At 50.0% G+C, this 15,105-nt stretch overlaps 1 protein-coding gene across 1 annotated transcript in view; it reads right to left on the bottom strand.

Moving 5' to 3' along the window:
- The window catches only part of CDS1 (CDP-diacylglycerol synthase 1), a 65,730-nt gene extending 54,794 nt beyond the window's left edge, over positions 1-10,936 (bottom strand). Inside the window, exon 1 of the mRNA XM_045017455.1 lies at positions 10,762-10,936. Within this exon, the coding sequence (XP_044873390.1) occupies positions 10,762-10,797 (36 nt within the window). The 5' untranslated portion in view covers positions 10,798-10,936. The remainder of the gene's footprint in view (positions 1-10,761) is intronic.
- Between the last annotated feature and the right edge of the window lie 4,169 nt (positions 10,937-15,105).

The raw sequence follows: 15,105 nt of genomic DNA, 5'->3' as shown, positions 1-15,105 counted from the left end.
ACATATTAGGCCTGGTCTACACTAGGACTTTAATTCGAATTTAGCAGCGTTAATTCGAATTAACCGTGCACCCGTCCACACCAGGAAGCCATTTAGTTCGACCTAGAGGGCTCTTTAGTTCGAATTCGGTACTCCACCCCGACGAGGGGAGTAGCGCTAAATTCGACATGGCTATGTCGAATTAGGCTAGGTGTGGATGCAAATCGAACTTACTAGCTCCGGGAGCTATCCCACAGTGCACCACTCTGTTGACGCTCTGGACAGCAGTCCAAGCTTGGATTCTCTGACCAGCCACACAGGAAACGACCCGGGAAAATTTGAATTCCTTTTCCTGCCTGGGCACTTTGAATCTCATGTCCTGGTTGGACATCGGGGAGAGCTCAGCAGCACCTGCAACGATGCAGAGCTCTCCAGCAGAGGAGTCCATGCAATCCCAGAATAGAAAGAGGTCCCCAGCATGGACAGACCGTGAAGTCCTGGATCTGATCGCTGTGTGGGGCGATGAGTCTGTGCTTTCGGAGCTGCGCTCCAACAAACGGAATGCAAAGACCTACGAGAAGGTCTCCAAAGCCATGAGAGACAGAGGATACAGCCGGGATACAACGCAGTGCCGCGTGAAAATCAAGGACCTGAGACAAGGCTACCAAAAACTCAGAGCGGCAAACGGACGCTCCGGAGCACAGCCCCAGACCTGCCGCTTCTACGAGGCACTGCATGCCATTCTAGGTGGGTCTGCCACCACTGCCCCACCAGTGACCGTGGACTCTGAGTATGGGATAGTGTCGAAGGGCAGTTCCTCGGCGATGTTCGCCGATGGGGAAGATGAGGAAGGGTTTGTGGAGGACGACGCAGGCGACAGCGCTTACAATACCGCTTTCCCCGACAGCCAGGATCTCTTCATCACCCTCACAGAGATCCCCTACCAACCCTCCCCAGCCGTTAACCCGGACTCAGAATCAGGGGAAGGATCAGTCGGTAAGTGCTATAAACATGGAAACATTTATTTTTTTAAAAACAGGAATAAAAAATATGTAAAAACTATATAAAACCTTTTGCTTAAAAAACTATATAAAGAGAAGGTCCACACAGATAGGGATGGAACAGAAATCCTCCTGGGACAGTTCCACGAAGCTCTCGGAGAGCAGCTCGAAAAGTCTCCACAGGAGGTTCCTGGGGAGAGGTGCCTTATTTGGTGCTCCGTGGAAGCACACTCTTCCGCGCCAGGCCATCCTAATGTACAGCGGAATCATTGCCTCCACCAGCATTGCAGCGTACGGTCCTGGTCTGTGCTGGGATTCTAGCAGCATCCTCTCTCTCTCTCCGAGTGACCCGCCTCAGGCTAATCTCGTTTGGCGACTGCTGCATCTAATTAGGGCAATTAGTGTACTGTTACTATTGTGAATGCTTGACTTTTACTTTGCATAGCAATGACCTTCGCTTAACAGCCACGTGTTGGAGGCCACAGAGGAAAAGCATACAGTGATCTTTCCCGTGCACAGCCGCGAGGGGCTGGAACAGGGTCAGACTTTATGCTTTACAGATTGCCTTCAGCGGGAGGGCACAGCTATCCATTAACTGTTAAGCAGCCTATAGTGTAGTGCTTACCAGGCCTGGCTGCTACACGGATTCAGCTGTACCGCCCCGCTTGTCCGATCTCCTGTGCAAGACCGCAGCCAATGAAAGCGTATTCCGAAATCTCGAACTTGTCCTGAGAGCTCGTGAGACTAGGTGCCCTGTATGGTCTTGTTCACAGAAACTGACTAGACTGTGTTCAGTGTTCGCAAACATGTATCTTTTCAAGGAAATCACTTCCTTTTTCCCATCACACAGCTGCGGCTCTTTCACGAACTGCCCCGGCATCCCCCTCACAGAGGCTGGCGCAGATTAGGCGGCGAAAGAAAAAGACTAGGGACGACATGTTCTCGGAACTGATGGCTTGCTCCAGAGCCGAGGCGGCCGAGCAGAGACAGTGGAGGGAGACCCTATGTCAGCACCAGCGCTCACACAGCGAACGGGAGGACAGGTGGCGGCAGGAAGACCAGCAGGCGACTCAAACGCTGCTTGGGCTAATGAGGGAGCAAACAGACACGCTCCGGCGCCTTGTAGATGTTCTGCAGGACCGCAGGCAGGAGCAGAGAGCCCCCCTGAACTGTATCTGCAACCGCCTTCCCCCGCCACAAAGTCCTGTCCCCCCCTCACCAAAAATCACAAGAAGGAGGGGCGCTAGGTGCCGTGAAAACTGTCACTCCACCCCAGCGGAGCGCTCATGTACCAAACAGCTCTCATTCCCTAAAGTGTGAGAAGTGCTTCCCTTCCTGGATCACCCAGTCCCAAATCCAAGTTTCATCCCCCCACTGTGTAGTTGAGTATTAAAAGTAGTTTGTTGTTATTCACTGTTTCCGTCACGTTTTCCTTGTCAGAAGACTTTGTGTGAAGGGGGGGAGGGGTTTTTTAATTGCATAGGACAGCCTCTATTACCAGGGTACAGACTTGGGGGCAGGATCAACAGCAGGACACACACAGACTGCAGTCACTAGGCACTAGGGTCAATCTGGGAGGTGAATGCTGCCCCGGGTCAGTCTGTGAGGTGTATGCTGCCCCAGGGTCCTAGCGCCTGACATCCACAAATGGCAAGGCAGGCTGCCCTTACCATGCCCTTCCCCCCTAGCCACGAGCCTCTCCGATGCCCTGAGCCCCAGCAAGAGCCCTCATCCACGGACACATACTCACCCTTCCCACACACCCCTCACCCCTTCCTACGCCCCAACCCCCAGTCCAGAGCCTGCATCCAAACTCCGTCCCAAAGACGGCACCCCTCACCCCTTCCTGCAAACCCACCCCTTCCTGCACACCCACCTGCAACCGTCCTCCCACCAGAGACCGCTGTAGGAGCAGGAGCCTGTCATTCCTCTAGTGTAGAAGCGGTCTGGACATCAGTGCACACCGTACCCACCACAGTCCACGTCCATGTTTCAACCCTTGAACAGGAATTCATAATTAAAGAAAACTTTATTAAATTAATAATCAGTGTTCCATTAAAGTTATTTTAAAACGTGTGTTGGAAGGGGGGAAACCTGGAGAACGGGGTATGTAACCGCAGATCGAAGTCAACAGTCACTGAAACAGGCTCAGGTTCAGCTTCTCTGTAAATCAACTGGAGAGTCATAGGTTACCCTGCTCTCCGAGGAACCTATCTTTCAAAGCCTCCCGGATGCACAGCACTTCCCGCTGGGATCTTCTATCGGCACGGCTGTCTGGCTGAGCGTAATCAGCAGCCAGGCGATTGGCCTCAACCTCCCATCCAGCCATAAAGGTCTCCCCCTTGCTCTCATAGAGATTGTGGAGCACACAGCAAGCAGCAATAACAACGGGGGTATTTTTTTCGCTGAGGTCCGAGCGAGTCAGTAAGCTCCGCCATCTCCCCTTGAGACGTCCGAAAGCACACTCCACCACCATTCTGCACTTGCTCAGCCGGTAGTTGAAGAGTTCCTTCTCACTGTCCAAGGCGCCTGTATAGGGCTTCATGAGCCAGGGCATTAGCGGGTAGGCTGGGTCCCCGAGGATCACTGTAGGCATCTGCACATCCCCAACCGTTATTTTGTGGTCCGGGAAGAAACTACCTGCCTGGAGGCGTTTAAACAGACCAGAGTTCCTGAACACACGCGCGTCATGAACCTTGCCCGGCCACCCCACGTAGATGTTGGTAAAACGTCCCCTATGGTCCACCAGTGCTTGCAGCACCATAGAAAAGTAGCCCTTTCGGTTAATGTACTCGCTGGCCTGGTGGGCCGGTCCCAGGATAGGGATGTGAGTGCCATCTATAGCCCCACCGCAGTTTGGGAATCCCATCGCGCCGAAGCCATCTATGACGACCTGGACGTTTCCCAGGGTCACTACCTTTGAGAACAGTTGCTCAACGATTGCGTGGGCTACTTGAATCACAGCAAGCCCTACGGTAGATTTGCCCACGCCAAAGTGGTTCGCTACTGACCGGTAGCTGTCTGGCGTTGCAAGTTTCCAGAGGGCTATGGCCACTCGCTTCTGCACACTCAGGGCTGCTCGCATCCGGGTGTCCTGGCGCTTAAGGGCAGGGGACAGCAAGTCACACAGTTCAAGGAAAGTGCCCTTACGCATCCTGAAGTTCCACAGCCACTGTGATTCATCCCAGACCTGCAGCACTATGCGGTCCCACCAGTCCGTGCTTGTTTCCCGGGCCCAGAATCGCCGTTCCACACCATGAACTTGACCCATTGCCACCATGATCTCCACTGCACGGCGTACCCTGCTTTGTGAGAGGTCTGCGACACTCTGTGACTTCCTGTCCTCACCGCGCTGCCGGAGCCTCCTCACCCGATTTCTCAGCAGCTGACTGTGGAAGAGGTGGACGATAAGGTGCGAGGAGTTGACAACGGCCATAAGTGCAGCGATGATCGCAGCGGGCTCCATGCTCGCAGTGCTGTGGCGTCCGAGCTGTAACCGACCAGAGACGGGCGCGAACAGATTTCCCGCCGGCGCTTTCAAGGAGAGAGGGCGGGAGTGACGGTTCAATGATGACAGTTACCCAAAACCACCCTCGACACATTTTTCCCCCCAGCATGCATTGGGGGGAAATCCCAGGATTCCAATGGGGAGCGGGGAGTGCGGGAACTGTGGGATAGCTTCCCACAGTGCACCGCTTCCAAAGTCGACACTGGCCCCGTTACTGTGGACTCACACAGTCGAACTAGTGTATTTAGTGTGGATACACAACTTCGACTTCATAAGGTCGATTCCACAAATTCAAATTAAGTTGATTCGAAATAGTCTTGTAGTGTAGACGTACCCTTAGTGTTTGTCTTTACTGCATTGCTAGATTGAACTGTAAACACTAGTTTTGCCCCTACACAGTCTTCTGTCCACACCAATCTCTAGTGTAGCTAAAGTGGTGCTTTAAGCTGTCAGGGTGGGCTGGGTTGAAGCTCGAGCACTGCTGACGCTGGAGCTAGTAATGCAATGGAGAGTGGTGTTGGCAGTGTAGTCACACTCTCACTTGAGCTAGGGTAGTTAGAGTGGAGTAACTGGAGCTAACTGTGAAGCGAAGCAAACCCTTCGAGCCCTTCTTGGGCTTTCCTTAGGCAAACTTTTTTTTTATTATTTTATTTTATTTTTTTTTATAAGATACCCAAACCATAAACAAAACAAAAAGTTTAGGGGATTATAAGGGTATGCTAAGCAAACCCTGTACAGCAAGGTTCATAATTCACCTCGGTTCTTTCTCCATAGTACAGAGGTTAGGGACTTCACTCCCTTATTTAGGGCTGCACTATACTAGAAAATTAGACTGACCCAGCCACATATCAGGGATGTGAAAAATCCCACAACCCTGAGCAACACAGTTAAGACCTAAGGCCCCATGTAGACAGCGCTAGGTCGACAGAAAAAATTCTTCTATGGACCTGGCTCCTGCCTCTCGGGGAGGTGGACTACCTATGCAGACAGGAAAACCCCTCCCATCAGTGTAGGTAGAATCTACACCAGGGGTCTCAAACTCAAATGACCCCGAGGGCCGCATGAGGACTAGTGCATTGGCCCGAGGGCCGCATCACTGACACGCCCCCTTGCTGCCCCTGGCCCCACCCCCAATCCACCCCTTCCATGAGGCCCCGCCCCTGCCCTGTCTCTTCTCCACCTCCTCCCCTAAGCGCGTGCAGTTTTAATAAATATATACACTCAGTAATGCACCTCACTCAAAGGACAAAACACGCACTTAGATTTACTGCCTAAGGCTCTGGGAGGGAGTTTGGGTGGGGGAGGGGGTCTGGATGCAGGCTCTGTGCTCGATGCAGGCTCCAGGCTGCGGCAGGGGGTGGGGGTGCAGGCTTTGGGACGGAGTTTGGGGATAGGAGGGAGTGCAGGGGTGAGGGCTGTGGGGCTGAGGGCGAGGGGTACATGATGCAGGAGGGGGCTCAGGGCTAGGGAAGAGGGTTGGGCTGTGGGGTGAGGGCTGTGGATGAGGGGTTCATGATGCGAGGGGGCTCAGGGCTAGGGAAGAGGGTTGGGCTGTGGGGTGAGGGCTGTGGATGAGGGGTTCATGATGCGAGGGGGCTCAGGGCTAGGGAAGAGGTTTGGAGTGTGGGGTGAGGGCTGTGGATGAGGGGTTCATGATGTGGGGGCGCTCAGGGCTGGGGCAGAGGATTAGGGTGCGGGGGGGATGAGGGGTTCATGATGTGGGGGCGCTCAGGGCTGGGGCAGAGGATTAGGGTGCGGGGGGATGAGGGCTCTGGCTGGGGCTGAGGATTAGGGTGCAGGGGGATGAGGGGTTCATGATGTGGGGGTGCTCAGGGCTGGGGCTGAGGATTAGGGTGCGGGGGGAATGAGGGCTCTGGCTGGGGCTGAGGGTTTGGGGTTGGAGAGGCTCAGGGTAAGGGCAGCCTGCCTTGCCAGTACTGGCGGAGGGCAGGCACTAGGACCCTGCGGCAGCAGACAGCAAATCTGCTGGGAGCCCTCCGGGCAGCAGGCAGGGGAGAGGCGCGCTGCGTTCTGTCAGGCAGGGACGCAACACAACGCGGCGGAGGGGGGGGAACACGCGGAGGGGGGGTGGCAGGCGGGGGCTGGGACCTGCTCCAGGCAGGGACGCGGCGGCGGGGGGAGACCTGCGGTGGCCGGGGCCGATCCAGGCAGGACCGGGGGTGGGGGGGTGGGGGGGTGGGAAGAGACCCAGCTCCAACTATTGCTGGAGCAGGGCGCCCAGCCCTGAATATTGCTGGGGCCCGGGCCCCACACAAGTATATAACCTGCCGCCCATGCCCCCCGGCCCGGCCCAGCCCAGCCCCGGCGGGTCCCGCTTCCCTTCCCCCGGCCCGGCCCCGGCGGGTCCCGCTTCCCTTCCCCCGGCCCGGCCCCGGCGGGTCCCGCTTCCCTCCCCCACCCCCCGGCCCGGCCCCGGCCCCGGCGGGTCCCGCTTTCCCCCCCCCTTACCCGAGCGCGTCTCCGGCGAGGCCTGAGCTCCGTCCCGCTCAGAGCCGCGTGGTGAGGGGGCGGGGCTGGGAGCTCCACGCCGAGCGCAGCGCTCAGCCCAGAGCTCCCAGCCCCGCCCCCTCCCCACGCGGCTCGGATCGGGGCGGGGCTCAGGCGCTCGGACGGAGACTCGGCGCTCTATGCGCCGAGGCTCCAGGAGAGGGGCGGAGGCGGGAGCCTCCGCTTTTCTCTTGGGGGCCCCTGCGGAGCTCCCCTGGGGAGCTCCGCGGGCCGCAGGGAAGAGCTCCGCGGGCCGCATGCGGCCCGCGGGCCGCATGTTTGAGACCCCTGATCTACACTGAAGCGCTGCTGTAGCATTTCAAGTGTAGACAAGCCCACAGACGCAGACATCAAGCACCTCATGAACGTTTACTTAGATCTCAACACCCGCTGTATTTTCCCCATTCCAGAGATAGGGATACCTTTGGCAGTTAATACCTCAGTAACATTCAGTAGCAGATACAGGAATAAAACCCAAAACTCCTGCAGTGCAGCTATTATACCCTGCTTCCTCCCTACCACATTAAGCATTTAGCTAACTGAAGCGCACACAAGAAATACTCTCGATGCTGTGGCCTCTGCTAATGCTAGAATGTATTGTGGGCACAATAAAGTGCTCCTGAATTTGCAACAAAAATGATTTCAGTGAACAAGAGGATCATTCAACCAAAGAGAAAAAAGCAAGACATTTTTCAACTACTTAGATTAAAATAAATTTTAGCAGACAAAGGAATTAAAGTATTACCACTCTGCCAGCATTAAGACATAAGTGTTTCAATGCTTGTCCTACACTCCAATGTTATATTCCAAAGAAATCAGAAGTCACATCAGGCCATATTCTGGTACATTTGGCCAGACATACATAGTTTTAACATCTTGACTTCAGAACAAGGTACTATCAAAATAAAAGCTTGCCATTTCTTTCAAGTTTTTAATAGCTTAAATATACAGACCAAAGCATCAGAAGAGGCCTCCTCTATTATGAATAAAGGCCTGCAAAGCCTTACTTGTCTGAATTAGCACTACTACTGTAAGTGGTCTCATTGCTTCCCACAGACCAACATGTCAGGGACGGTTAGCTGTATGGAAGGGGTTGCATGCACTTTGAAGGACTGGATTAGAATTCAAAATTACACCTCTATCCCATTATAACACAGTCACGGGGAGCCAAAAATCCCTACCGTGTTATAGCTGAAACCCTGTTATATCAGGGTAGGGGCGGCAGGGCTCCAGGGGGATTTAAAGCACTTGGGGCTCCCCGCAGCAGCCGGAGCCCCAGACCCTTTAAAGCGCCACCCGAGTCCTGCTGCTACCGCGCTATACTCGAACCCGTGTTATACCAGGTCGCGTTATAGCGTGGGGTAAAGGTGTATCTTGATAAATTGGAGAATTGGTCTGAAAGCAATAAGATGAAATCCAAAAAACCCAAATACAGAGTCGTCACCAATCCCTCAGTGTCGAGGGTGATCTCTTCCACAAGTTTTTATTTTCTTTAATGGATCCTTTGGTGACTGAGGAGTCCAATCCTTGAGCCGCAAACTCATTGCGGGTGATGTTGTAAGGCAGATTTGGGCCATGACATTCGTCTGTCCTTTCTCTTCTGGCATTTTTCTGTGACCAGGGCAATGCAATTTTCCTCAAAAGTGATCGTCCCTTCTCTGACAAGTCTTCACCAGCGAGCCCAGACCTTGCCTACTGTCTCCCAGTGCATGGCGTCAAGGCCACATTTCTTGATGTTTGTATTAAGGGTGTCTTTAAAGCATTTATTTTGGCCTCGCTGTTTCCTTTCTCCTTTGGTAAGTTGGGTGTACAGCAATTATTTTGGTAGGCATGCATCAGATATGAGCACACAGTGCCCATTCCACCTCAGCTGGTGAAGGCATAGTGAAGGCGTCGGCCTCCGTGAGGACACTGACATTAGTGCAACAATCCTCCCAGTTTATGTTGAGGACCTTCCTGAGAAAGTGCTGGTATTCCAGATTTTTCGGGTGTTTTCTATAGATCACCCAAGTTGCACAGCCATAAAGGAGAATGGGGATTACCACCACTTTGTGAACTAACAATCTAGTGTATGTTCTCATGTCATGGTTATTGAACACCTGTCGAAACAGTCTGCCAAAGGCAGGGCTGGCACAGCAGATTCTGTGCTGAATCTCAACATCTATGTCTGACTCTACAAATAAAGAGTATTGCACTTACAAAAGAAAAATCAAATGCAAAAATACAAAATGGAGAATAAATGGCTACAAAGCAATACTGCAGAATAGGATTTGTGGGTGACAGTGTATCACAAAATGAATGAGTCAAAGTGATGTTGTTGCAAAAGGCAAATATCTTTCTGGGATGTAACAACAGTAGTGCTCTAGCTAAGACATGGGAGGTAACTGTTCCATTCTGCTTGGCACTGGTGAGGCCTCAGCTGGAGTACTGAGTCCAGTTTTGTGTACTGCACTGTAAGAGAGAGGTGGACAAACTTGAGGGAGTCCAGATGTTTATTTTTTTTTAAATGACCTATGGGAAAAGGCTGAAAGAATTGGGCATGTTTAGAAAAACAAAAGAAAGTCTTTTGGGCAGATTGCTGTAGATCCCCAGTAAGTCATTACTTCATTTAGCTTTCTTCTTGGCTTTCACCTTCAGTTTATGCTACCCAACAATGACTCTTCTTGAATGAGTTAGGTTTGTTTGTTTTTCATGATTTGCTTGCTAATATTATTCAAGGTGACTGAAGTGAAAACAAAAACACTAGTCAGTTTCACTGTCTAGTTCACATACTTTAGAAAAATGCTGTGATGTTTGGGTTGCAAACACTGAATGTTTAAATCCAAAGCAGTTTTACATTACAAAAAAAATGTACACAACTACTGTATTTTTCAAAATTACTGTGTCCTTTTAATTTTAGTCATAATGTTCACCATTCTAAAACAGATTAAAAACCAGAATGATTATCAAAACTGCATCATTTGGGGGAGGAGGTAAGAGTTGCCAATATAATGAACACTGCTACATAGAGACTCAGTATTTTGAAAACTTTTTTCCTCAACAGAAATGTTATACTGTAAGTCACATTAGAGAGTCCAGAAGTAAATGTTTATCAGAGTTATAAAACCATAAAATAGAGAGAGTTGCCATGGAAGGGCTGACAACCTTTAGCTAGGGCAGGTTCAGCAATAAATATTTTTCTTCCTTCCCAACATACCAGGTCAATAGATCCCTGAATTTGCAGTTTATGTCTCCCAAACTACTTTATGCACCGAAGCGGGAGGCGTGATTAACTGCAGGAAACAACCCGCCAGGATGAAGGAAGACTGCAGGTAGAGAGGGAACCACCGACCGGCTTCTCGCTGTAGAACCGGAAAGGAGCTGAACACTCGCCTTTTAAATCCACCCTCAACCTCTCAGGCCTGCGTGGAAAGAGGCAGGGAGAGGGGCCGGGGCGGGGCAGGGCAGGGCAGGGCACCCGTACCCGCCCCACCAGCAGGGCACAGGCTGTAAGGCGAGGTGCCAGCCGGTGTGTGTGACCCTGTCATGACCGGACGGGAACTGCACAGTGGGTGGGGGTTAGGGAGCAGATAAATCTCCTCTCCCCCCTACACCCGCATCCCAGGATAAGGCGATGTGTGGGGGGGAGCAGGGACCGCTCTTCCCTTTCACCCCCCGGGACAGCCACCAGGGCCGGCGGGGGGAGCGAGCCGGCCAGAGGCCACGCAGAGAGTCACCTCGCCCCTCTTCCTCTCCCGCCGGGCCGGGCCGCGCCCCCGCGCTCACCTTGTCGCCGGCGCCTCGCCGCCTCAGCCCCGCCATGCCGCCGGAGGGGCCAACGGCCGGGGACACGCGCCCGCCCCGCACCCCCAGACCAGACCCCGGCAGCGCCACCGGGGGGTGCCTCGGGGGGAGGGGCGCGGCCAGCCAGGTGCGCAAGGAGCTGCACGAGCCACCGCGGCCGAGGAGCGCGGCCGTGGGCACGAGCGGCGGCAGCCTGCTTCCAGCGCGACGCGGCCTGCCCCGCCCCCTTGTGTGAGGTCACAGGCCACGCCCAAGCCCTAGCTCCGCCCCAGCGCCGCTAGAAAGGCCTTGGGTTGGACAGCTGGGGCTGGACCAGGCGGCGAGCTCGGGATGCTCCCTAGGCCCAGACTGCAGCCAGAGAGTAGGTGGCCATCCTCCTCCTGATAGACTTCTGGGCTGTCCCCCCTCCCACAGCTGGGGCACATTCCCATCCTGCCACCCCGCACAGATGGCTCACTAGGGAAGAGGTTTGCATCTTTTAGAGTTCATGCCAGCCGGGCAAATGTCACACGGCACCAAGATAGCAAGCCCGCAGCTGAAGTTGCCTCCAGAAAGTGTGATCTTGCTAATACACAACCCCAAATAAGTTTCCTGCACCCACTGCATGGAATGTGTCCTCCGCAACATCCCAGCAACGATAGAAGGGACAGCACCTCTGCAATGTGTTTTCACTATGTAAGAAAGTAGGCTCTTGCCTCACTGGACCGAGAGCATAGTCTTCAGATGAAGTAGCAGGGTAAGATAAGAAGAAACAATACATAATCTTTAGTTTACCCTGAGAGGTTATATGAAAATTATGAGCTACTATATCTTCACTAGGATTTTAACTCACATTAGTTAACTATACTTAGCTTTTTTCATAGTGAAAATGATGCCTAAAATATGACATTACATTAGTGCTTATAGTAGTTGAGGCTACTTCACATCCTACCTGTCCAGTTTGTATAACAGTCCTACTGAGTCTTAAAATATCAGAACAGGTAACACTTTAATACAGAGGAATAAATAATGCTACGTGCATAACTCATTAGCACTATCAAATTGGTACAAGGGTGGCCAATTTTTTTTAAACATTCTTTTGTACAGTAGCTAGGAGATCTTTGGATGGAAAGTGTTTAGAAGTGCTGAGTATTATTATTATATGAGCAGCACAGTCATTACAGATTAGTATACTTTTAGATTCACTCATCCCTCAAAAACTGGCACAGCTCCAGGCCACTCATCTTTCAGTTGCCTGATCAATATAGCTTTCTAACTATTCCCTAAACACATATATTTGAACTGACACACTATTTCTGCTTTGTGCTGAGCTGCCTCCAGTTCCTGTCTATCTTAGCTCTGGTAACATCAGAATAGGATGCTTGCCTGCAACTGGGTATTCTAACTCTAGTGGTGGAGTGGGGATTCACATATGGAGGTTTCTCCTGCAGTGCTGAATTCTGTTCTAACTGCTAGGGTAGGTACTGAAATTCTGCATGTAGTCCCTATGAGAGGCTGGATTAACCACTATTATTTAACTATTTATTAAATGCACTCATGTCCTATTGTGCTAGGTGTTATCCAAACCCACAGTGAAGATTTGTTCATGCCCCAATAGGCTCACAATTTGAAAAAAAACAAGTGCCATACAAAGGAGGAGGAGGGATATAATCAAATATTCATGTGCTTTTAAAATTAAAGCATCGATTCTCATCTGCCCTGCACCCTAGCCTTTCTTAATTGGATGATCTCTTAAAGACAGTGTGATACATGTGGGTCTTGCAGGAGAGATTATTGGCTTTCAAGGAAGTGTTCTATGTATGCACAGAAGAAGCAGAGACCTTTGTGGGTGAAGATGACAAAAGACATCTGACTGGCATGATTTGCTAACTGGCTGTGGCAGAGGGTGACATAAGAGACAGCAAGCAGGGGCAAAGTTGTGAAGGGCATGAAAGGTGAAGACAAGAAACCTGAAATGATGAAATAAGACGACTGGAAAGATTCCAAAAGCGGGATGGTGATCTGATCAGAGCAAGAAATGACTAAGATAATCTAAATAGGTGTATTTTATATGGGATGGATGTGAGAGAACACACACACTCAAAGCTGAGAGGAACAGGTTACAAAAATCAAGAGAGCATATGAAGAGGATCTGCAGGAGGGTTTTGATTGTCTGAAGCTCAGAACTATTGATGATGTCCTGAAATATTAATAGAAACTTTTGTACAGGACGGAAAGTGGCAGAATATCCCCCCTTCACCCGCGGTAGCTATTTGGCATTTGCTCCTGGTATTTGCTGCAGTGGTGAAAAAACTTTAAGGTGGAAAGAATAACTCTTACCTGCTCCTTTCCAGTTAATAGAATTGCCACAGGATAACAGTCAGCACTTACACATTCAAAAGCAACTGTATAAAGCTTTAAGTGCAGTTGTGTCCTCTGTAGGAAGCCAAGCTACTTCGCACCAGGAGTCTTGATATGGTGTTGCAGTTTCACTAGCTTTGCCAGGAATGAGGAGAAAGAAGAAATAGGTTAGCTAAGAACTTGCATTTGGTTAGAAACAGACATTGTTTTCCCATCATCTAATCTTTTTCTTATGCTACTTATTGGCCAAATATGATATTGGAGCCATTTCCTCCTGCCTTCTCACTGTGAAGACAGATCTGAGAAGCACTAATGAGATGACCCTAGAATTATGGACTAAAATCCGAAGGCAGGGTCCAAGCATAATGAAAGCAAACTTCTATGAATCAAGTATGCGCTCAAGCATGTTACACAAGTTTGTTCTTTCACCATACAATGACAAGGAAAGACACGTAGATAACACTAGGAAAAAAAATAGATCTTAGTTATACCTAAAGCATAAAAAAAAAAAAAAAGGAGGGGGGAACCTCAATAACTAGGGATTCATCTCTCCAGTCCTCAATGAGAGATTTTAACTCTCTTGTACATAAGAGGAAATACTTCCACTCAATTACAATACTGTAATTGAGTATGTGCCAAGAGGAAATGTTTGAAGCAAAGTTTTTGTAATCGTTATATAGTGCAAACAAGTGGTCTGAATGTTTGAGTTCTGTAATCATCCCTTGCATTCAATGCATTTATGTTCCCAGATAGAGTGTTAAAGCTGAAAGTATAGATATGCTTAAAAACAGGGAGACTCATTAGAACATGATAATTAAAACTATTTGGAAGTCAGGAAGCATGGCCCTAAGTTCCCATACACAGCCTTTCCTCTAACCACTCTGCCTACATCTACAAAGCAAAAATCTTTATTTTATGTTTTACAATTAAAAAAATCTAAACATCACAGTAGAAGTTTGATACAGAGAATAAAATTTTTATACACAATAAAATATGAGTGACAACAGGCAATAAAAAGACAGGAACCAGAAGAAAAGAAAGAGGGCTTTAGCAGGAAGAATCTTATCTCTACCCACCAATTTATTCCATCATTTCTATAAAGTCTGCCATGTCAGTGAATTTTTATATTTATTTTTAAACCAGAAGCAAATCCTTTTCCATCTAATTCTTGGTTGGTTGGAAGAGTAAGGGGAATACCATTTACTTTGTAAGAATCACTAAACTATGTGATGGCTATTAAAAAAGGCAGAATGATACAGAATGACAATTGACTGTGCCCTCAGTGGGGGTTATCATGTGTACTGTAAAGGAGTAACATTACTACAGTTGTCAACTTAAATGTCAGAAGTACCAAAACAAAAACAGGCAAAAGGACTAGTGTTGAACACTAAGCAGTGCAAAACAGCAAGGTAGTCAGCTGTCCTGGAAAACTGGAACTAACTTGGGTTTTGAGGGTCAAGTAAAGCAGATGAAGTCAGACTAGCTGGGTCAGCTGTTTAACTACATAGGGAAAGCCAGTGATGAATGGTTGCTGTGACCAGAGTTGTCCCAAAGGAAAGTAGTCCAAGGGACAGAGGTGACAGCTTTCTTAGAAGCTGTTGGGGAGCTAAACATCAGCAGCTGAAGCAAAGTGCCCAAACACACATTCAAGCTGTATCTGTTAAGAGATACTAGCAGGGGATGCAATAGCCTCTACGGATAAACGCAGTCCTAGTCGCTTCTCTTAAGAGGGCCCTCAGGCACAAAGCCATCCCCAAGGGGTTGTAGCTAAAAGTTCCTTAAAAATGCAGCTGCACACACAAACTACAATAGACATTGAAATTAAATGGAGAAATCATTGGGCAAAGGACCTGTCCTTGCCCTCACTGCCATCAGTGGTAGTACTTCCGTTGACAGTGGGAACAGGATCAAGTTGTTTTAAAAAGTTAGATATTTTCTCCAATTACTTTCACAGGCCTCTTGCAAATGGAAATAAGTGCTCACGTC

The sequence above is a fragment of the Mauremys mutica genome, chromosome 5, assembly GCF_020497125.1.
Source record: "Mauremys mutica isolate MM-2020 ecotype Southern chromosome 5, ASM2049712v1, whole genome shotgun sequence".
Taxonomy (NCBI): Eukaryota; Metazoa; Chordata; order Testudines; family Geoemydidae; genus Mauremys; species Mauremys mutica.
The sequence above is the reverse complement of the archived record's forward strand: the minus strand, read 5'-3'. Positions and strand labels throughout refer to the sequence as shown.